The sequence below is a fragment of the Egretta garzetta genome, unplaced genomic scaffold, assembly GCF_000687185.1.
Source record: "Egretta garzetta isolate BGI_Z169 unplaced genomic scaffold, ASM68718v1 scaffold145, whole genome shotgun sequence".
Lineage (NCBI taxonomy): Eukaryota > Metazoa > Chordata > Aves > Pelecaniformes > Ardeidae > Egretta > Egretta garzetta.
In genome coordinates this window covers 1544392-1566991 of record NW_009259687.1, presented here as the reverse complement: position 1 = coordinate 1566991, position 22600 = coordinate 1544392, and the positions used below count along the sequence as shown (strand labels likewise).

Sequence of the window (22600 nt, the reverse complement as noted above, 5' to 3'; positions counted from 1 at the left end):
GGCGGCCAGCCGTTGTGGCCGTTAGAACCGTTGGTCGCCAACAGCGTGACTGGGCGGTGGGCGCTGTGCCGCCTGCAGGTGCCTCGCAAACCCGAATCCCTGCCCCTCTCCCCAAGCGCATCCCGACCGCGGGCCGCTTGTGCTGACGGGGGCTCCCCTCTCCTCCAGCCACCCAGCTGCTGAAGGCCCTCATGGCCCGGGAGGTCCGGCCAGCGCTGCTGAAGGGCTTGGTTGCGTTACTGACGCCGCCCAGGAAGAAAGCATTCACCTTCTGCGACGAGACCGCCAAAGGTAAAAGAGCTGAACCAAGGCCTCCCAGTACGCAGCAGGCCATGGCCTGCCAGGGCGACTGGGGGCTGTTTCTCCCAAGGTCCCTCATCTCCTTCTGCAGGGCTCAGCCATCACCCTGACTCATAGGGCCTCCCCTGTGCAGGGGGCACAGCGGGGGTTGCCCGGGTCAGGGCACTGCTTGCCTGCAGCACTAATGCTAGCATGCAGGCCTCCAGAGACCTGCTGAGGTCTGCTGGGCAAGGATGATGAACAATTCCAGCCCCAGGTGTTTCCTTCCCAGACTCAGCAGAGCAGGCTGCAGTGGCCCAGCCTCTCTGAGCTGTGGGCATCATGCACACAGATCCTTGCAAGGTACTACATACCATATGTAGCCACAGGCATGTTACCTGAAAAACTACCTCCTCCTTTCATGCTAGCAGTGTAACTCTACCTCCCCTCCCTTCTAACATCTTAGAAGTGTTTCAAAGCATCGTTCTCACCTTCCTGACGTTCCTCACACAGACCCAACTGCACTTTGCCTGAGGGAGCCCATGCTGGTGTACAGTCAGCAGGCAGCTGCCGCAAAAGTCATTGGGTAAGAAACTCTGGAGCAAAACCCACAGGAGCATAAAAGGGACCTTAGAGAAATGGCTTACTTTGGGTAGGAAAGGAGTGGGATGCTTTCCTCCCAGGGAGCATTCATGCCCCAGCTGAGTACCCCAGCTCTGCCAAGCCTCCAGCCCTCGGCTGTTGGGAGATGGAGTGTGTAGTGTCCTGCCACAGTGCAGGGCTGAAGGGTGCTGTACTGCTCATGGCCACTGTATTCTCCACATAGCTGGGAGCCACAGCCAGCAGGGAAACATCCTTATTTAACATCAGCCCCCCAATGGAAGGATCTAGTGCCCATGACTGACTGCAGACTCCTTAAGGAAATTCAGCCGATTGTGCTAAAATTGGTTCATTCAGTATGAATTTCCTGCAATGTCCACAAGATAGTGCTGTCAGAACATTTTTCCCGCAAAAGCAGCTGACAGAAAATACTTGGTGAGTGGGGAGATGTACTGGAGTGTCTTCCAGGGACGTGCTCTCAGAAGTAATGGTGGTGGTGTCTGAGTCCTGGATTCTTTATGGTCACACAAGAAACTTCCTAGACTGTAATACACACCAGGAAGCTCCTGCCAATCATTAAACAATTGGTTTTCACTAAGCCCACACCTAAAATGATCGCTAATCCATGCACAGCCAAACATTTATTGTTTATTTTGAGACTCTCCTGTCAGTCAGTGCCAGACCCACTTTGATGTTTGCTGCTTCCCCCGTATGGGCAGGGGCTGACGGCCTATCTCATTGCAGCGTATTAGCCAAGGAGTCAGCAGAAGTGGCTGAAGAGCTGATCCAGCTGAAAGCAGTACATGGCCTGATGGTTGCTGTGGGAAACCTGGATCACGTGGCCAGCCAGAGGCATGCCAGCAGCTCCCTGGAAGTGAGCATGGTGGTACATGGCAGCGGACATCACAGCATGGGGTCTGCTCCCACAGTACCTGAGCAGAAAGGCTCCCTACACCATGTTTGGTTTTTTTTTTCCCTAAGCATAGCAGACAGGCTCATTCACAAAGGCAGGAGTGACACTTCCTTCAGGAAAGAGCTGTGTTTCCCCTCCTCTCTGCCTCCCTGCTGGCACTCACAGGGTTCTACCCCCAGGCTTGCTGTGAGTAGCAAGCACAGACAGAGCTAAGGGGCTAACCAAGACAATTTGCCTGGTGCAAGACACTAGCACGGAATTATAAGCCGGCTATTTTTTCCTGCTGGTGCCAGGTAAAGAGTTTTGGCCTGCCTCAGCACAGCTCTGCCTTCTTAACAGCCACAGGGAAGGACCATGCTGTCAGTAGGCGGGAAGGGCTGAATGAGTGATAGCTGAGAAGCGGGCTGCTCAGGGTGAAAGAGGGTTTACAAACCTACCTGGTAATGCAGAGTCAGTGCACCCTTCCTCTGAGCAGGCACTGACAGCACAGCCGGATGAACTCCCTGGCGACTGCTACACCGCAGGCGTTTCACTGAAACGCCCTCCCTCCTCTCTTCAGTGAAGGTGGGAATTGGCACTGGGGGAGGGTGGGGGTGGGACAAGGTGAGGCTTGAGCAGGGACCCACAAGCTCCTCTTGGTGTGTTCATGAAGAGCCATCAGTAGCAACAGTGCTAATGGAGGTGGATCAGGGACTCACTGGCATGTGACACGGGCTATCTGGAGCCATGCTATCCATGCAGCTCTACCCCCTGTACAGACACCCACATCCCTTCTCCCTACACACCAACTCTCTGTTCTGTTGCAGTATTTTGTCCACACGTTTCCCTTTGTGGAGGAGTACGTAAAGAAGGCACTAGGACACGCACTGTTCCAGCACTTTATGGTAAACACGCCTCCCTTACGGGGTTTATTAGCAGCCCTAGGACCTTGGTGTGTTTTGCAGGGATGTAGGGACTGGATTTCTTTTTACAAGAAATCCAGTCTTGCATGAGATCCCAGAAATAAACTGAGCCACCCTTTGAGAAGTGTTCACCTTCAGCCTCAGCATTCAGGAAGATAACTGCTCTGACTCAGCCCCAAGACAGAGCAAGGAGGGATCTCTGACAACTGCTGCTTCTGTGACAGTGGGAACTTTATGTCAGAAGTGTGAGCTGAAGGGCCCTTGAGGCAAGAGGTGACTTGAGCTCCTCCAAATCAGGTCTCTGCTGACTCCAGCAGAGTAGTAAGCAGCGTTAGGTCCAGGGAGAGAATGTGCAACAAACAAGGGGCAATGTCTTGTTCTTGCACCCAGGCCCATCCTTACTCACCCCAAGACAGCACTGGGCAAGGCTGGATAATCCAAGTGTAGTAACACCAGAAAGGGAACAGGACTGCCTTGCTTTAGTCCAAACTCAGTAGGGCATAACAACCCTTTAGCTCTGGATGTGCCATCTTAGTAGGATGCAGGCAGGGCCCCAGTACAAGTCAGCTTTGGCAGTGCAGAGGCCTTTAGCATGCTCAGCTCCACACTGCTTCCCATACCCAAACAGTTGATCACAAAGTGCCCCAGCTGTGAGGGAGGATCCTGTCAGGGTTGAAGTATCCCCTTCCCTAGCTGCTTGTCTGCTGCTTGCTCACATACTGTTAAGATCCTAACTCTTGTGCTGCCTTTTCCAGGACAGTCCCGAGACCTGGTACACAAAAATGGATCCAGTCCATGCTGAAGAACTCGCCTCCAAAATAGCAGACATCGCCAGAGATACAGCAAGGATGCAGTCCACAGGTGCATGCAGAGCTGGGAGCACAGACACTTAAATCACACCCTTTACTTTCAGGGGGAGAAGGCAGCTCAGGAAGCAGGAGCCTGGTGGGGGGGGGTCTAGGGAAAAAGGGAGTAACAGTAGAAAGATCCCTTTGTAATCCAATGTTTGTATAGCTGCATCCTGTGTTGCTGGACCTAGAGCTCACAGGGCTGTTTTGTCCTTTCAGAGACAAACCCTGGAGTGAGCTGAACAGACAGGAAAGAGGGCAGCAGCCTGTGCCTCCCAGCTGTCCTCCCCCACCCCATCCCTCTGCCTGCTTCTTCCCACAGGGCAGGTTGTGTGGGGCCACCTGGACCCAGGTTGCACACAAAGACCATGGCAGCACCTTGCTGCACCTCAGCCAGTGGCCAGCTTTGCACTTCTGCCCTCAAACACAGATGCTGGTGGGCTACTGAACATGTATATTTTGTGGCATGTTAGTCATGGGAAATGTGTGTGAAAAAATGTGAAGTAACACCCCAGGGCTATCTTCAAAGCCTAATTAAACTCCAGTGGTACAAGGGAATGTCTCAGGGCCCTTCCTACTTACCTGGTATCATGAGAGCTGAGCCATTTGTTATAGGCTAAGCTTTGCTCAGGTGTAGGATAGGTACCCTCTAAGCCAGCTTGCCCCTTGCTAGGCAAGTCCTACCCAGCAAGAGCTCAAAATTAAGAGGCAAAAATTTATTTTGAGTGATTTTTATATAAACATTACAAGTGTAAAGACTTTAAAAAGAAACTTCATTCAAGAAATCAGCCTATCTCTACAACAACAGCCAGTCTTTAGGGGCTGTTAGACTTTGTCAAAATCAGCAAGAAATATATTTTATAAGATAGAAGATAATTAAATCCAGGAACATTTATTTATCAAACTTCTTAAAATACTGATTTTTTACAATTACATATATCCATTTTCTTTCTAGAAAGCCAGACTTGCAACAGTTTTGCAATGTTTCAAGCACATCTGGAAAGGTTATATGTACACTAGAAAACTATATATCTATCTCTGTGAGAGGAGACCATTGTCACCAGCAAAGGGCCAGATGCCAGACACATCCAGCAGACTCTCAGGCCCCCCTCCCCAGGCCTCGCAGGGGGTCTGTTTCTAGCACTCTGCTGAGTACTCTGATACCAGGCCATGAAGAGAGAGAGGCTGCTGCATTCCTTGCCCTCAGGCATGCACAACCTGTGGACACTCCACCACATTTAGAACAGGAGTTACACAAACGACCGACAAACATGCAAGACATACAGAAGACTGCTTGTGAACTAAGTTTTGCTGTATTTGCTAAGGCCTCTGCCGGTTCATCTGCTTGCTGGCTTGCTCCTCCAGTTGCATGGCAGCCCTCAGGGCATCCAACGTTTCTGTAAAGAAAGACAGTGACAGGGTGACTGACCTGGAAGCTGAACTCCCCAGCCCAGCTGCCCCCCTCAGCAGGGCTCTGCAAGGGTCACAGAGGGAAGCAAATTGGGCAAGAACTGCTCAGCCAACATCAAATCCTGTCTAGTCCCACAAACCTCTTCAGCTGTACTTGTTAATTCCTACTTATCAACAGTTTCAAGCCTGCAGTTTGCAGTTAAACTAGATGCCACTAATCCAGCCATCCTGCAGGGCCAGGTTTCCCTGGCCTGTAAGGCAGAGAGGGTAGCAGGGCATTTAACCTTCTCACCACCCCTCCCTGGTGAATGGAGGGATACAGCTGCATTTGAGATGGGAGGACAGTCAGGGCTGTTTAAGCAAAAAGTCACTACTTCAGGTTAACAGTTCACTTCAATGCCACAATTTTCAGCCTCATTTAAAAAAAAAGCAAAAACAAACCCACAAAAACCCAAACAAATCCTCACAGCCCTGTTTTTGAGACAAAGACCACACCAGCTGTAATGGCTCAAGTATTCATCAAAGCCCAAGTTACTGCAACAGCGGCAGATAAGCAGCAGGTACCAGTGTAGCTTCCCCTGTCCCAGTCAGGCAGTCTGTGTACCTGGCAGTCTGTTCCCAGGCATCAGCCAAGCTCACACATCTGCCCTGCTGCCTTTCTACCACCACTTCAACCAGCATCGTCCAAAGTCAGGCAGTGCTCAGGGAACAGGCAGCTGACCTCTTGTCTAGACTGTACTCTTGCCTAGAAATGTTGGACCAGATGATCCTTGAGGTCCTTTCCAACCTGGTACTACATGATCCTCCTGCACAGAGCTGGGAAGCCTCCAAATTGGGTCAGAACCAAACAGTTGGAGGGATTTTGTTGCACGTTAAGTAATGCCCAATACTAAGGCAAAGGCATGCCAAACAGGTACTGGCAGAGGCAGTATCTCAGAATATGCCTGGCAGACACTTGTTACAAGCAGATGGGTGTGGAGGCCTGATATCCATGAAAACAAGAGTGGAAACGGTGGGCCCTGCACATGGCTAGAGTCTCTAGAACATGGCACTGGGACCTATTTATCAAAGTCTGGTTTTTGGCCAAGGTAAAATGTAAACTCCATAGCCAACTAGCCAAACAGACTTCAGCTCGTCTGCACTTGGTAGATATTGTGTTCTGCTCAAGAGAAGGCAGTTTTATATGGCAGTACAAGCAAGTGGAAATTACTAGCCAAAATTTTACTTTTGAAAGTGTAGACAATAGGACATTTTGGATCTTTCCCTGTAATCACCTAGGAAAGTGACCCAAACCATGAGCACCCAGTCCTTCTGCACAGCTTAATCGCCCAGGTATGCTAGTGTTACTATCAGGTCTTTAGCGGGAAAAAAAACCCCAAAATACCATTAGTGACAGTGCTAATCAGAAACAGGCACTAACTCACCTCTGACATTAAAGAAGTTTCTTGAGCTCTCCTCTACAAAGTACTTAGCTCTGCTCACAAAGGTCTCGAGATCATAGTCTGGTTGCTCCGTGATTCCCAAGAGGTAGTCAAGTTCAGTCATCATTCTCTATATTTACAAGAGTAACAGTGATGAGAAATTGACTTTCTCGAAAACTAGTTTCTTCAAATCTGGCACACCAACCAACCGAGCTGAGCTTCTACAGACCAGTACTGGTCAGTGCTCATTAGCAGCAGGTGGAGGTTGCTAGTTGGAGGGGAAGGGGGACCAGCTGGCCACAAGCACTGAAATGTCCCAGTTTAACCAGCTGGGCAGGAAACCACAGGAAAGAAGTTGGCAGTGAGGAATAAGTACCACTGCTGACAGCACCTTGCAGTACAGCCTGCAGTGTACCCAGCAACACTTGGCTTGGACAAGGCAAGGTGCTATCAACATGTAGAAGGCAGCCTGGGCTGGGCTTGCCTCTTCCACGTACCTGTCTCAGTTCTCTAAGCTGTTCTACAACCTTCTCTTCCCCTTCACTAATTTGAGTCACAGCCTCACGAAAGTTGAACATGTGGGGAGAGATATCTTCCTCCTCATCCTTGGAGAGCTGCAAGAAACAGCCCGAGTAAGAACAGCAAGTTGTTTCCAGCTTTGAGACCCATTCACCCCACCGCACACACATACATTGTGACCTGAGCCTTCTCCACTGGTCTCCGTTTCCTCATTCTCAGTCTCCATCTGATTCTGTGTTTCATGAGGGCTAAGCTCTTTGACTCTGCAACAAGAGGATTTGTCACTCAAGCTCTTCTTCCAGCAGTTTCTGGGCTACAGCATCACAAAACAGCTACTGCAGTCAATCAGTGCTCAGCAAGAAACATTCAGCTACACTTAAAAAGTTGCACATTACCACCCCCAGGACAAGCTCACATGGGCAGAAACCCCTGAGGGCTCTGGGACGGAAAGCTGGGAGATGTTTGTCTCCATGCCCAATCTAGGACCTCTCCTGGAAAGAAACATCCAATTACACAACACTAATTGCCAGCAACACCTTTTACAGAAGCTGCCTTCCACATATCAGCTTGGTCTGTTACGACTAACTAAGAGAACTTAATATGGAAAGAAATGGAGAGTAAGGTAAATTTTTTTTCCCCAGAGACCCACTGCGCCAGACTAGGTTGATAATAAGGATAAAAGCCATGGCCGATGATATGGTACTAGAGACAGACATCAGATACCAGGTGGGCATTTCATTCTAGTTACTAGCATCAGCTTCATATTTCCAATGAGTTTCAGCCTAATACCCGCTTTCTTACAGCTCAAACTTGCCTTGTGCAGTGGCTAAGAGCCCAGTGGGCCCAACTCAAGGTTAGAATCTTACCAAAGCAGGCCAAGTCAGATGTTGCATTTTATCCTGTACTTTCAGGTGAGCAGGAAGGACCATCCACCAGAAGACAAAAAATGCAACTTCAAACCAGAACCAAATCTGGGAATCTGTCAAGATTCACAGTGTTCCTGAATGCTTATGACAAGAACTACCATACATCCTCTTTCAGAGTGTGGAATGCTTTCCAGGAAGGAACCAAGCGGCCTTTCGTGAACTAAATGAAGGAATGCTACCAAGCCTGAAATGTGTGTCGTCTTGTTAACATGTGACAAAAGTCACACAGTCTTCTTTTTACTTGTCACCTCACTGGAGAGGCATAGATGCACGGAAAGCAGAGACCAGGGGACACTCACTGCTCTGCCTCAGGGTTCCAGGTATCAGCAAGACCCCCAGGGGAAACCTGAAGCTTGGTCCCTGCAAATCTACCTTGCCCTGCAGGTACCCAAGGTCAACATGGGGCACTCGAAACACACACTCCCACCATCTGCTTTGAGGCATTTGAGTTCTCCAGGTCCTTTAGATTTTACCCAAAGTCTCCAAGGTGCCATGCCCTATTAGTTCATATCAGAGTCCACCAAGAACACCAGGTGTTTTGTCTCATCTGTAGGGCCATGTCAGGGACACATTCTTAGCACACCATATACAGATGGGACCCAAAGGACTACAAAAAGTAGAGGGCATAGAGGTAACCACTCAGGACAGAGTGAACTCCCTACAAAAACCAGGCCAGTCTGAAGTCTAGCATGATAGACTCCTCTGACAAAAGTAGACATTAGTCACATTTTAATACAATCTCTATTATCTCTCACATGGAGAACACCCAGGTTAGTTTCATAGGACAGCTCTGCCATTACAGGCAGTGACAAGAGAACTTTTGGTCAGAATAAAAGCAGCCAAAACACCTTCTGCAACAAGAGTAGAATCCCCAGGTCAGAAAGGCCATTACCTGTCAGCGTATCTCAGTGTGTTTAAGGTGTACTCGCACGAACTCATGCCTGGAGAAATCATTGCTATCTGCAAACAGAACAGATACCTCAATGACTCCACATCTGACTTTTGCTCACATTAACGGTCCTACAGATCTCACGAAGCAGCTGGGACATGTTAGAGCAAAGGGCAGAATTGAGACATTCTGTCAAGTCAATTTTTTTTTATAGCTTCTGTGGGACATGTCAGTGGCCCTATATCCAGCTTTCCACTGGCTTTGTGAACACCCACTGTGCTGCACCTTCCCCAGGAAGCAAAGCCCTTTGTGAGCACACCAGGTTGTACTGGAGATTCACTGTATGAAAGTGACTTCTGTGGCCCTGCTTCTACTGAGGCTGGACAGAGCTCCCCAGTTTTTGATCTCTGTCACCATGGGTGAGTGGAGAAGGAAAACCCTATGACTTTTTTTGCAGGAAACTGAAGCTTTCTAACTGCAAAGTCTCCTCACTCTAGAAGAGCATGCAGCTATTTGGTCAAACTGCAGAACCCATAAGCAGTGTGTATGTTTGTGCCATGCACATACTCACCATACAGGTCCTTGAGTTTGTTCCTATGAAAGAGTCTCTTAGCACCTGGGTCAGCTTGCTCTCCCGGAAAGGGGTATGAGATTTGTTCTGCCCTAAAGCTCGGATGCATTCCTAAGAAAAGACAAGTCTTGTGAATGCAATATCTGCATCTCTTCTCAAACAGCTCTGCAAGCTATCAACCACCAATTCCTGGTAAACTCAACAGGCTGGAGAATGGTCATCTCTATTGCTCTGCAAGTACTTCATAGCCTTTTACATATACTCCAGGTGTTTGACTGTCACAGGACAGCTGGTATATCCATCATGTGTGGAAAAAAAAAAAGACAACTTGAATGAAGCTTGAAATGGCTGTACCAGTGTCTGGCCTGACAAGACTGCACTGCTTTCCTGGAAACATTCTAAGTGGAAGCATCCACCATTTTCAGGGTTGATAACATACTAAACTAGGATCTTTTGGGCCATTCTTTTCCCTTGCACTAGAAAGAAACAGAACACATAACCCCAGAGTTGAACAGAATCCATGTGTTTATCAGCACTATTTGCTCCTGGAGCTATAGCTCACCTTCAAAGCTAGCAAGCTCTTATTGATTTCTGCGCCTTCCATTCGTGTCTGCCGATCAGCACTAGATGTATCTGCACCCCTCTCATTTCCTGCCAGATCCACCAAGGAAAATTTGCCAATCAGTTTCCCTCTTCGGCGTAGTAGGATTTGGAAGCAGGCGTGTGACCGTGAAGAGCTAGCATTTGCAAAAGTTTGCCCAGATGTCCTACAGCAAAGATGAAAACAAGCATTAGAACGGTGTTACAGAAGACACAGCAGCTCCCAACAGCACCAGGCAAGACCCATAGCCCTTCAATTGAGTTGTTTAACCTCCACAGTTTTATCCCACACATTAATACTTCAAGTTTGCATAAATTATGGAATTACCTCCAATATAAGAGCACAGAAAGACTGCTGTGAGAGATATGAACCTGCACCCCAGCTGTAGAGATTTAAGGCTTTTTGATCTGCCCAGCTCAGCAGGCCTACACTGGAATGCCTTTCTGACTGCCAACAGCTTACATGCATTTGGAGCTGGAAGAGCTACCTTCAGCATGCATCTCCCTGCCTCAGAGCAGGCCACGTGTCATTCTCCTAATGCATCTGCGCTTACATAGTAAGCTCAGCCAAGCTCCCCGCTAAACAGCATTAGCTGTGCTAGCACATTACAGTCGTGGTAAATCCCCTTCTCCAGCCAAGCTAGCTCAGCACTTCACCTCTGCTGTGCAACTGCACCTGCCCCATCACTGCAAGACACAGACTGGAGTCTTTTAAATTACCATAAGCCTCCCTGTGACCTTCACTATCATTTATTCCCTGAGAAGGCTGGCAGGTTCACTGTCCCACCTGTATCCCTACTGCTGGGGGAAAGGGAGAGAGGTTGTCCTAAAGTAAAGCAGGAGTCTGAAATGTTAAACAGTGCTTGGCTGAACTTTCAGCTAAAAAAGAAAGCTCATTCTGTGCTCTGCTCTGCATGCAGGATGTGCATAGCTGCACGTGCAGCATAATACAGAAGCCAAGGAGTTCTCATTTGCCTAGTAATGTTTCCACAGCAATTGCAACTTAACTGAGGCAGGTAATACTTGGTAATACAGATTTTAGCTCCTGATTAAAGAGACCGGTACGATGTCAGAGCTGCCCCAACCAGTCTCCCTGCTAGGACAAGCCAAGCCTATGGCTGTCCCTTGGCACCTGCTCTCAAGGATTCTTAGAGACAAGATCCCTGAATGACATGCAGCAGTTTTGTTGCCATTGGAATAGCTTATCTGGCCTGCAGTTAAGCCAAGGCATTTTTGCAACTGTAGGTTGATGCCAGCTGCTCTTCCTTGATCTTGATCTTACAAGCCCACAGGGAGCTACTTGTGCTTCTAGAAAGCAGCTAGACTGCTCGGTTTAGCTGTGGCACCAGGGCAGCCATCTCCTCACGTGAATAGTTCCTCTCCTCCTGGAGTTACACAAGGACATATGAACCATGAACTCTGACCTTCGCTATAGAAGGCAGGCTAAACCCATCCCTGTTAGCCTTTATTCTGTAACCATCATCTTGTATTCATGCAGAGGTGCTGCTCAGTGCCTATTACTGGGAACAACAAGCTCCAGTTTAAGTCTCAAAGCACCAGCTACAGACATTACATTTTTTTGTAGACATGGAGGTACAACAGGACATGACTCTTATAGGTTTTAAGGCACCAAACCTGCAGGCACTGCCCATCTCAATCATTCTGATGACATCCTCGGCACAGCCAACTTGTCTCTCTTGGAGACCAACGACCTGAACCTGCTGCTTGCCATCCTCCAGGACTCGAAGCTTTGCCTTCTTATTCAAGAGGTCAAACACCTATATTCAGGCAAGAAGATAAAGGTAAATCTGAACAAAGTCTCCTTGTAAGCATTTTGCACGGTCTTTATAGAAAGCTATATAGGAACAGCACCTTTAACATAGCCTTCCAATTAAATTCCAAACACACCAAGAATAGACTATGTAGAACTATAGAAACTAGAAAGTTTCACTCAGCTACTTATGAAACATTCAGCCAAAGAAGTCAGGTCAAGATGTTAAAAAAAAGTCTTACCTTTCCATTGTATATTTCAAAGAAAGTCACATATACTTCCAGGTCCTGACTCCTGTACCTGGGCTGGTTTAGGAGGAGGAAGACATCTTGTGCTAGTGAGGAAAGGCGGAAGTTTAGTTAACTAGTTTAAAACATATTCTAGTTAAATATGGCAGCATCTAGCAGCTGAATGACAGTCACCCTAAACAAATTAGCGCTGTGCTACCATCTGGAGAACAGTTTCAGCAGCATCCTCATCCAGGGACTGAAAACACAAGGGGATATAGAAGTCTCTACTGCTGTGTCACCCACAGACAGCAAAATCTTTACTGATCTGAGGGAACACCAGGATCTGCTTTGGACAGGCCTGAAAAAGTCAAGTATTTGTTTCAAGTGCTTCTTGTGGAAAGCCTAGAAAAACGTGCATCCCTGAGCACCTGCATCACTGCTGTTTGAAGACAATGTACCAGATTAGTTGACCCTTTGGCTGGATCCAGTGCAGCTTCACACAATTAGCTTCAGACTTTGAAATTGAGCTGAAAAGCAAAGACTTTCCTTCAGGGCCAGTCATAACTAATTTTCAGAGACTAGCAAATAGTTGCTCTTGTTTCAACTGCCTTGCTACACAGGCTAATTTCACAATATGCCTTTCTACAAGGAAGGTAGAGGAGATCAGGGTTCATGGTGCTTTCTAGACACTACATCAAGGAGGGGATTTAAGCGTCTTTAAGAAACTTAACACATTCATATGCTTTCTGTATAAGCAGCTTTATATCAGAAATGGGTAGGGTTGTGCTGCATTCAAGTTAGGTATTTCCAAACACCATCCTTAGTCCGAGACAAAAAGCAGAAGCATCAAAATTAAGTTGTTCAGCCCAACAATTGCCAAACTAGAAAACAGGTAATCTCTTTGCCTCAGAAATGAGCATCTTCTGGTGAATTAAGTGTGGATCTAGAAACTTACAGGCTGGATGGAAAATATTTTGTGAAACTGATAGAAAAATAATCATACCTCCTGCAAACACACACCACTACTTATTACTGAAGATACAAATATTTTATGTATCTTTTACTGGAAACATTTTAAATAATCATACAAAACCAGATCTTATTTAAGAAAAACCCACTAATTTGATTTTCATATCTAAAGAAGAATCAACTTACACGCAAAAGCATATATGCCCTTCGAGGCATTCTGTGCTCTCCCAGAGAAGTCTCCACCCATTGTCTGTGAAGAGAAAAGGCCAGAGGTAATGTGTGGTACAAACACATCAGGCTGCCCAATTTTCATCCCAAGAACATATTAGGAAGTTACCATATATATATATGTTCTGATATTGGCGAGACGATTAGAACACAGTGCAATTCAGGATTGCACCAGTTCAGCACCTTAGGATCAGGAAGGGAAAGTAACTCCATTGCCTATGATTTTAGTGCCTCAGAGCTGTTTTCCTGCAACAACGCTCGGATGAGCAGGTTCGTCCGCCCATTCCAGAGCAATGGAGGCAGCCTATGTCCACGCTTGTATAAACTTCCAAATTTCCTTCTGGATTACTGGAAGAGATCTACAGCTCACTACATAGCACTATTGATAGGAGATCCTAGCCTAAAACCTGCTTCTACCACTGGAATGACAGCAACCATTTGATTACTCAAACTGGCAGGCTAGCCCAGTCCAGTCCAGATCACTGTGGTTTGAGGAAAAGGCTTCTTGCAGAACAAGACAGCAGATTTGACTCCACTATCATGCTGCAAGGGAAGAGTTTCCCACTTTCCTTCTTTATGGTTTCCAGAAAAAATAAGTTAAAAAGACAACACATGTGTTGAAAATTTAGAGCAGATCACCTTTGAGGCAGAAAACAGTCTTCAGGTCTCCTGAACCTGCAGCAGGTAGACTGGAAGGAGTGGTTGAAAGCAAACACACTAATTTGCCCCCTTCACAAACAATATCAGATCACTTAAATGTTTATGTGCACCAAGAGGCTTATTCTTACATAATTGCTAAAGTCTGTAGAATGCTTCCAAAGCTCAAAACACAACACAGACAATAACCTTTGTCTCAGATGTAGGCTAATAGTCCCACTTTGCAGACTGGAGGTAGGCAGCAACAGCCATTTGAGGCAAGAAATAGTTATGATTAACAGTAATATATCAGGACATCCTAAGTCTTTAAAAAGCCTGCTACGGGGGTGATTTTAGTACAATTTTCCACACAACCTCAAAGGAAACCCACTAATACATAAAACTACAGAAAAAAAGGATTAACAACTGACAAAGCTTTAAGACAATAAAACCAAGATCCAAACTCCTTCTACAATCCTACTCATTATCAACATCAAGAAGCTTTAAAATACTTTAGACAGAGCTAGAAAGTTTGAGACCTCAGGGAAAAAAAAAGAAAAAAACAACACTTACATGTGTCTTGCCACTGCCTGTCTGGCCATATGCAAAGCATGTTGCCTTCCCACCCTCAAAGATGGTCTCTACAAGAGGTCTAGCAGTGAACCTGGATATTCAGAAGGTAAAGACAGTTAAGGCAAGCATTTCACACCCCACTTCATCAGTTTTCCTAAAAAAAGAAAAAAAGGCAAATAAAACCAAATCTTTAGGAAATCAGCAAGGCCATGCAAAAAATAAGCTTTACACTTTTCAGTTCTTTGGTTTCCTCCAAAAAGGATTTTAATATTTATTTTGGGTTGCAGTTTCTTTAAGCCAGGATGCCATCTAGCCATGGCTCCGTGCTTTTATCTTGAAAGTCATTTCCAATGAGAAGAAAGCATTACCTGTATACCATTTCATTAGAAGAAGATTCATCAAATGAAAAGTCAAATCTAAATGCTTGGGTTTCAAGATATTTTGTTAGGTCCACTTTCCGCTTTGGCTCATGCACCAGCAGGACACACTTGCTCGGAACAGTAATCACATCACATTCCTTTTTTAGAAGTTCTGTTGACAGAAAAGACCCTCAGTTTTAACAAGAATAAGCAATGTCAAACTGCTCCAAGACAGAGCTGCTTTGTCAGTGCACTCACCTTGTTTATTGAGAGGGCGCTTCCTCACACAGACACAAATCCTATGTTCTTCTATCTAAAAGAAAATTATTACTTGTCTTCTCACTTATTTCCCAATTACACCCACACCAACTTAGTATTACAGAGAGAAAGATCCAATGCTCCCTTCACATCTACTTTTCTATATGCTGACCAAAGTTGCCTCTGCTACTGACCAGACTCACTCATGCAGGGATGTAAGGCTTAAAAGTCCATCCAGTGCAAAAGAACCACCACAGACAATTGACCTTTACACAGCACACTCCCACATATCGGGTGGAAAAGCTGCTACGCAATAGAAAGTCCCCCAAATATTCCGTATCAGAATTAGCAAAACGTTTAGTCCTTGGCCAGCTTTCCAGCAAAACCTGCACTATCAATGCTGCAACTACGGTCAAATCCAGACAAATTATTATTTTAGTTTACCCCAGAGTTATTTTTTGACCTGGAGTTCTTCAGTGATGCAGTAAGTTTAGCTGTTTGCACAGCACAGCTACACATCAGCTGAGTTAGGGAAAGCGCATATTCCATTGGGTGAGGGGGAAAGGAAGAATACCACAGACTCCCCTTCTTCCCAGCAGGGGTATGTACACAAACAGCTGGTTCTCAGCCCCTAGGATGCAGGCACACAAACCACCCAGTGGGCTAAGCTAGTCCACGCCTACTTTTTTTGTCTGAACTTAAATGCTGACATTTTTCACTGACCATAACAAGGCTTTTGCTAGAAAAGGACTACTTGTTCTCAGGTATTAATCAATACTACCTCCATAATTGCTGAAGATACTGACCAAGTCTGTTTTTTTCCTAGTGTTTGTTTGACCCCTACTTTTGCTCCTCCGCTTTTTGACCTATTTTTAAATTATTTAAGATATGACTTACATACGATAACACTTTCTGTTACAGGGCAATAGTCTGTTTTAAGTTATACCTATACCTACAACAATCTAAGCTACTATGTAATAGGCTCTGCCATTTACAAGCTCTGAAAAATACCAATGTCACCACACAATAATTGCATGATAATTGTCAAAACATAAGCTCGTCACTAGTGACGTACACAAAGTAATGCAAGGCAGCTTCGCCCTAAATAGAGGAAGTGACCTCACATGTACCACCAGGTTCCTTAAGATCACAACATGCTCAGAGGATTCCCAAGGTGCAGTGATGCACTAAATTGCTCATATGGCAAAACTTTCAGTACAGAATAAAGAAGTCTGCCCACAGGCTGCAGTTAGTAGCCTCCGTATTTACTTACTGGGTCAGTTATAGATATTGGCTGGCAGTCTAAAGTTGCTCTGAATTCCTTGATCATCCGTGCAAACTCCCAGTTGGGACAGCTGCTGTCAAATTCCTGCATGGAAAAAACCATGGATGTGCAGGTAATTAACCTGTGACTGCAAAGAAGCCCCAGAGCATACTAAATAATCAGCTGTACACAATTAGAAGTATTTCACTTAACAGGCACAAGAATCAGAACTTTTTGAAACTAGAATCAATCCATCCTTATGTATTATCCTCATAAGAAAACAAAGCCTGTCCAAAATGTTTTCGTTTCAACTATTGTGATGCACTATCCTATAGGATTTCCCCTTACTGGTGCATTGTAGAATACTCCACCTGTGCACGTTTTGCCCTGATTTCACTAATTTGAGCTCTCTTTTCTTCTCTCTTGTTTTTCATTTTCTCCATCTCTTTCACAATGTTAGCTCCTCTCCGAACTAGATAAAACAAAAACATTTCATTGGATTAAATTTTCATACTAGGTTTGAAACACAACACAAATATTTCAACTCTTCCAGGTTGCTGACAGACTAACTTGTACAGGAAACAATCAACTTCAGAAGGATGGTCATTAACTTTGCAGCACTTCCTTCCCAAACCAGATCTACCTACCACAGAGGCTGCCTAAGCAAGCCTCACTGCAGCATTTCCGAGGAGATACTGCTGTAACAGAACTATACATTGTAATAAACGATACTGAAGCTATTCAGTCTTGCTGCCAAAGCCAACTTTTCAAAGCTTTAGTCGGAGTATACGAAGCAGCAATCGCATGGTGACACATTGCTGACTGGCAAGCCAGTTCTTACCCCCTGCTCCCTGGTACCTGGGCTTACTGAAGAGCTCATTCTAGCAGCAGGCAGATGATCCTCGGTATTTCCATTTACATTTGGCAGTGAGGCTTCTGGAGCACAGCTCAGCCTGCTAGTCCTGGTTCGGCCAGCTGCAGAAAGAAGCCAGACCAAACCCAATAATTAGACCCCAAAGATCAAGAATAATTTTGTAATTTGTAAAGCCTCACAGACCACAGGCATTCCTCAACTCTGATTCTGAATCAGGAGAGAGAACTACCTAAAACCTGTGGTAAGTGTGCCAATAATTTTTTAAACCCTTTGTTGATCACCAACTTTTATTCAAAGTTACAAATCAAGGCCAGACTGACTAGACAAGAATTTAGTATCAAGCCTCTTATTTCAATGTCTTTACAGAACTTAATACACAAGGTATGCCCTCAACTATTCATAGGTCAGGTCTGGTAAAGAGAAATAACTACAATTTCATAATTCAAGTACGCTCAAGTTCTTGCTTTACTCAACCAGTATAGGTAAAACTGCTACCAGTATCATTACAGAGTGTGTTGTCAGCAGCACTAAGGCACTTCTCTTCCCACTCTAGCCCTGTGACTACCACTTTGTGCTGTTAAGCAGATGCCACATCCACCCACGCGCAGAACCGCAGCTCTCTGGCTAATAAAGCACATCATTATTCAACAACATCATTTCCAAAATCCTTTGAGAGCCCCTTCAGGTAGGGCCCCTGGATACTTACACAGTGGCAGACCTCTAGGTCTCTCTTGTTTTATATATGAAGGAGTAGAGGTTGCTCCTCCCCTTGGGATTTGCAGCTCACCTAATTAAGTGCATACAAGCATCTTGCTTCATAGTAAGAATTCACTGGGTTCTTTCTCCACTCACCAGGAATTGATGAATTGTTTCTGGTTCGTGTAGAAGTATGGAGATCCACCCCCATCTCATTTTCCTGGAGGCTGCACTGAGATTCTGAGATAACAGACATCCTGGATCGGCCAGCAGCAGCTTTGGAAATGCAAATTCAAGGTCAGCATCATGCCTCAGATGCTCAGACATTTGCAAGTAAATCAAGTGCTCACAAAATACAGAACAGTGGAGAACAAGATGCCATTAAAAGGACCATTTCCAGATCTCTGATGCACTAGCAAAGTGCAGGACAAAGCAATGTAAGTGGGTGAAAAGTGAACATGAAATAATATCACTATAGAAAAGCAAACAGTCCATTCCAGATTTGCCATTCCAGTGAATTTCTCTCAGATAGGACCAAGGAGTCACTAATGTGGCAGTTCCAAAGCCCTAATACCTCAGAAGGAGGAAGTTACAAGTCAGGGAACTGGGAAATGCTCTGAGGCTTCACACTTGCAGGGCTGTGTGAATTAACTGTCTGGCAACTGGTTGTGGGCAGCATCATGCCCACCATCACAGCACCCACGCGCAGACAGCGTGCGTGGTACACAGTGGAGTGGGAGCTTGATAATTCAGTTAAAAGACACTATACAATCAACAACAGTTAATCTTTGGAAAGGGTCCTTTTGTAGGCCGTCTCCATCATTGCGTGCCAAGGTATTTCTTTCACTGAGACCAAGTCCCTCACAAAGCTGTCCAGGGAAGGGATTGCAATGTAACCTCAATAGATTTGTAAAGAAAGCAAATCTTATATGAAAAAAACACAGAAGTATGACATGAAAGCTAGACCTGCCTTCACCTCTAGCAATTGAAATAAATTATCCAGAACTAATCACTATGATTTCTAAGGATGGTAGATCTGCTTCAGACCAAGGGTAAATTTCAATTCTGGATCAAATTTCTTAGAACTGTGGTCATGAAATTCAGTGCTTGCATCTGTTAACTCTCTACCTGGATTCCACTCAGCTGCAGAGACATTAGGTGTCACTGCCACAACTTTAGGAACAAAACCACCAGTTTCAATATACTCAGAGATGACATTTTATTCCATTTGCTTTTGTCACACGTGCCCAGACCCGACCTCATCACAAACTCAGCAGCACTTCTTCTGTAAAGGATAGTGCTCTTGGACAGGCACACCAACTGGAAGATTTGCTGCATCTAAATGGGTTCAATTCAAGTGATTCTTGTACATGAGGATATTCAGCATCCTCCAAAATTCTTAGATTCAGAGGACTGAGGCAGTATCTGTTTCTGAATTCATTCTGAAAGCACTGCTTCTCTCACTTCCCTGAATGAGATGGAGACAGACACCTCCTGATCTTCTTTCATTTCTTTAGTCTAAGAACCAAAACCTGAAGCTGATGTTAGCTTTCTAACTGGTGCAGTGCAGAGTTTGCAACAGGACAGGTACTCACTGACTCTTGGGGGGGTTAGCTAGCTGTAAGAACAGACAATAATATTTGAGGAATACTGAAAACACTGCTTCTCTCTTGTACTCTGAGCAGGTCTTCAGGGACAAGGTTGTGCCAGTAGGAAAGGCAACAGATATTTCAGATTTGCAATTAGATTCTATACTCCAGGAAAGCCGTGACCTCTGGTGAGGACATTTTTCCATCAGTCAGTGGCTGGATAAAAACTCCTTTATTTTCCCAGCTGGCTGTCCAGGTTTATTAACTGACCTGCCTAGAGACAGTAATGACTTCAGCACATCATTTTGCCTGCCAGTTCACAAAATTTATGGAGAGTTCTCTGGATTTGAGGAAGATTGGGATGCTTTAGTACAGAACTACTTTTGACATTTAAGCTTCTTCGACTACTCCTGCCCCTCCAATGCAAGGGCATTTGTACCATTGTCTCCTGGTACCAGCTCCCCTGTCTTGCATCACATACAGTGAACAAGGCCAGACAAGCTCAGCTATTTTGTTTACAGCTCAATTGCACAGAAAAGCACAAGTTCTGGCTAACCACACACTTTAAGAGAATCATTAAATTAGCACCTCAGCATCACACAAGTGTGTTACAAATAGACCTGTAATGCTGCCACTTGCAATTAAAAAGCCAACTAATCAACTAAACCAACGAATAAGCTAAAAGAAGGTAGAAAGCATCATTCTAACTCCTGACACCTCAAGGAAAACAATTCCTTGGCAATTCTACCCTCTGACATCTCTATCTTTTCTTCTGGCTTTGCTCAAAATGCTGTACTGACATACGATCGCTGAGCTATGGCACACCAGCTGCCACTTTGGCTGCCTGGTCTGAAATGTCTCCAAGGATAAAGCTCTCATTATTGTCTAGGGGGACTGTTTGAAGAGCAGACATCCATATGTCACTGCTATTTCTTTCTTGCCCTTTCCATTCTCATTCTGACACTTTTAATCTTCATAACTGCCACTTACCTTTTGTTGTCTGTGGCATTTGCAAAACTCCATATAAAACTTTAAAAACTTTAAACCAGTAACTGCCTAGTGACATTTAAAGCAGTATCAAGGAATAACTACAGCGATGCCGCAGAAAAGGGCAACACATCAGCAAACCCCAGCTCACAGGAACAGGACAGCAATCTGTTAGCAAAGTTTCTGCACTCCGGAGTATGAAGCGTTGGTATGAATCTACGTGGTCTTCATGAGCATTGCCTGAACAAGCAGCCTTACAACGCGCTCAGCTAGAATATTATGACTCCAGCAGACGACCACCACTGTTTCATGGGGATATAGCAAAGAACATTATCTCACCGTCCCGGGGAGCAGGAATTTTCGAAAGGGTTGTTCTACGCTTCTGTTTCTGAAAAACAATGACTGACGTAAGTAGTTGGAGTAAGCTGCAAACACCTAGCACAGCACTTCAAGGCAACATTGATACAACAAGGATTTCTGACCAAAGTCTAACTATGAAACAGAAAAGACAAGTTAGAGACCTCAAACTTTACGCCTGAGGGTATTATTTATAACAAGACCTATGCTGCTGACACTTTAGCACCTTAGGAGAGACTAAATCACTTTAAAGCACTTACCTGTACAGTTACGTTTTCTTGCAAAGGAAGGTTCTCTTTCACATCTGCAGCAGGCAGTTCTTCTGACAACTCAGGATTTATTGCTATCACATCATCAATTTCAATCTAGAAGAGCAGAGGCAGGATTTTAGAGTGGAATATTGCTGCTACCACTCACAGCATTTTTTTTTTTTTTTTTTTTTTTAACCTTGACTTTCAGCACCAGCAAACAAACCTCACCCACTGCCTGCCACATGCTAAGTTAAAATTGCCCGGAAGAGCAAGACAGTAGTTCAATATCCCCTTTGAGTAGTCTCGGATGTCCAAATATGCTACAAGAAATGTACTAGTTGAACCATTTACCCTCGTCTGCCGAACACCGTGCAGCTCTGCAGGTGCCATAGAGCACTTCCGAAGGGACGGGCAAAGCACATTTGGCATCAACCACTTTAATCTCTCGCTGCTAATCTTAGTAAATCTCAGCTGCTCTGTGGCTCCTGCGCTAGGAGAGCATTAAGTGTTTACTGTGTGATTGCACTTACTGAAATAAACTACAAAGAGCTGCTTAGACTTTGGGAAACGAAGCAGTCAGCATTTAATCCACAAGCCAATTCACCCTCATTTTCACTTGCTATTGCAAGCGATTTCACCTAGGGCCAGCTACTGCCTCCTGCCTGACCCTCCAGTGAAGTCATAATCCTGCCTTCTCTGTGTTCTGCGGCACTCGGGCAGTTGCGGGGCAGGAGGGGGGACAGGGGCAGGCAGCCAAGGGTGGGCTTGAGCACAGGAGACAGCAACTCCCTCAGTTCAGTTTTTCAAACCTAACCCTGCAGAAGCAGCTGTAAGCACGTGCACACAAAAGTCCGGTATCGCAGCAGCTTGCGCTGGAATTCACCCAACAAAGCAACGCGAGCACTGCTCCAGGAAGTTCTTGAGTTGTCAATTACCTTTTAAATTTCTTGAGTAAAATAAGAGCAAAGACAAGTAGGTGAACCTCTGTAAGATGAGGAGATACCACGTTCTAACATGAGAGAAGTCATTTATAAAGTTTGATTTATATGGAATCCTTAAGTATCTAATCAGAAAGGGAATCAGTTCAGAAACACATAGACGTGGACAATATAATATATACCAACAGCGTATGAGAAAATTGGCTGGGGCTTGAATTGTCTTCACAGAGCTTTAATATCAGAAGACATGCACACAATTTAGCCAATCATACCCGAATCTGCAAATTTTGCATATCATGCACAAACAGAATAAAAATAAATTTCAAAGAACCAGCCAATGGCCACTAAGATTTTAACTAAACTCTGGAGTAGAGGTCTCCAGAGAAACAGGCAGGACAAGCACGTCTGCCCAGTTACCAGAGGCGATTTTGTCAGGATTTCAGCCACATCAACCTCAAGTGCCCCGCGCTCCCTCTTCCCCCACCCCCATCTCACACAACATTTATTTTATACAGCACAGAAATTCAGGAAATCAAACCCAGCCCTCTTTGCATGGCACCTTAGTAGTGGCGCGTTAAGTCGTACGGGAAGCCTGAAGGCCATTGGTAAAGAGATGAGAAGCCAACAGGCAGCCCCAGAGCTGGGAAAATTGGGGCATTCAGAAAAATCGTTAGCCAGCAGCGTGAGCCGGAGGCCCAGCACCCCCTGTTCGCTCTGAAAGGCTGAGAGCCCCGTTCCGGTG

General features: G+C 45.4%; 2 protein-coding genes across 2 annotated transcripts in view; one reads left to right on the top strand and one right to left on the bottom strand.

The window, feature by feature from the left end:
• Nucleotides 1–3779, top strand: part of ARMH1 (armadillo like helical domain containing 1) — an 8613-nt gene extending 4834 nt beyond the window's left edge. The window contains exons 6-11 of the mRNA XM_009638850.2: nucleotides 169–291; nucleotides 793–865; nucleotides 1624–1753; nucleotides 2599–2676; nucleotides 3450–3536; nucleotides 3762–3779. Coding sequence (XP_009637145.2) covers nucleotides 169–291; nucleotides 793–865; nucleotides 1624–1753; nucleotides 2599–2676; nucleotides 3450–3536; nucleotides 3762–3779 — 509 coding nt within the window. The remainder of the gene's footprint in view (nucleotides 1–168; nucleotides 292–792; nucleotides 866–1623; nucleotides 1754–2598; nucleotides 2677–3449; nucleotides 3537–3761) is intronic.
• A 995-nt stretch (nucleotides 3780–4774) lies between these two features.
• On the bottom strand, nucleotides 4775–21028 carry KIF2C (kinesin family member 2C). Its single transcript, XM_035894231.1, has 19 exons — nucleotides 20930–21028; nucleotides 20652–20700; nucleotides 17893–18012; nucleotides 17025–17141; nucleotides 16538–16638; nucleotides 16176–16271; nucleotides 14903–14957; nucleotides 14654–14816; nucleotides 14286–14376; nucleotides 13035–13098; nucleotides 11892–11983; nucleotides 11514–11656; nucleotides 9841–10045; nucleotides 9279–9389; nucleotides 8711–8778; nucleotides 7065–7155; nucleotides 6871–6987; nucleotides 6377–6503; nucleotides 4775–4939 (listed from the first exon to the last, which is right to left on the bottom strand). The coding sequence occupies exons 3-19, from the start codon at nucleotides 17990–17992 to the stop codon at nucleotides 4863–4865; spliced, it is 1818 nt and encodes a 605-aa protein (XP_035750124.1). The 5' UTR covers nucleotides 17993–18012; nucleotides 20652–20700; nucleotides 20930–21028; the 3' UTR covers nucleotides 4775–4862.
• Between the last annotated feature and the right edge of the window lie 1572 nt (nucleotides 21029–22600).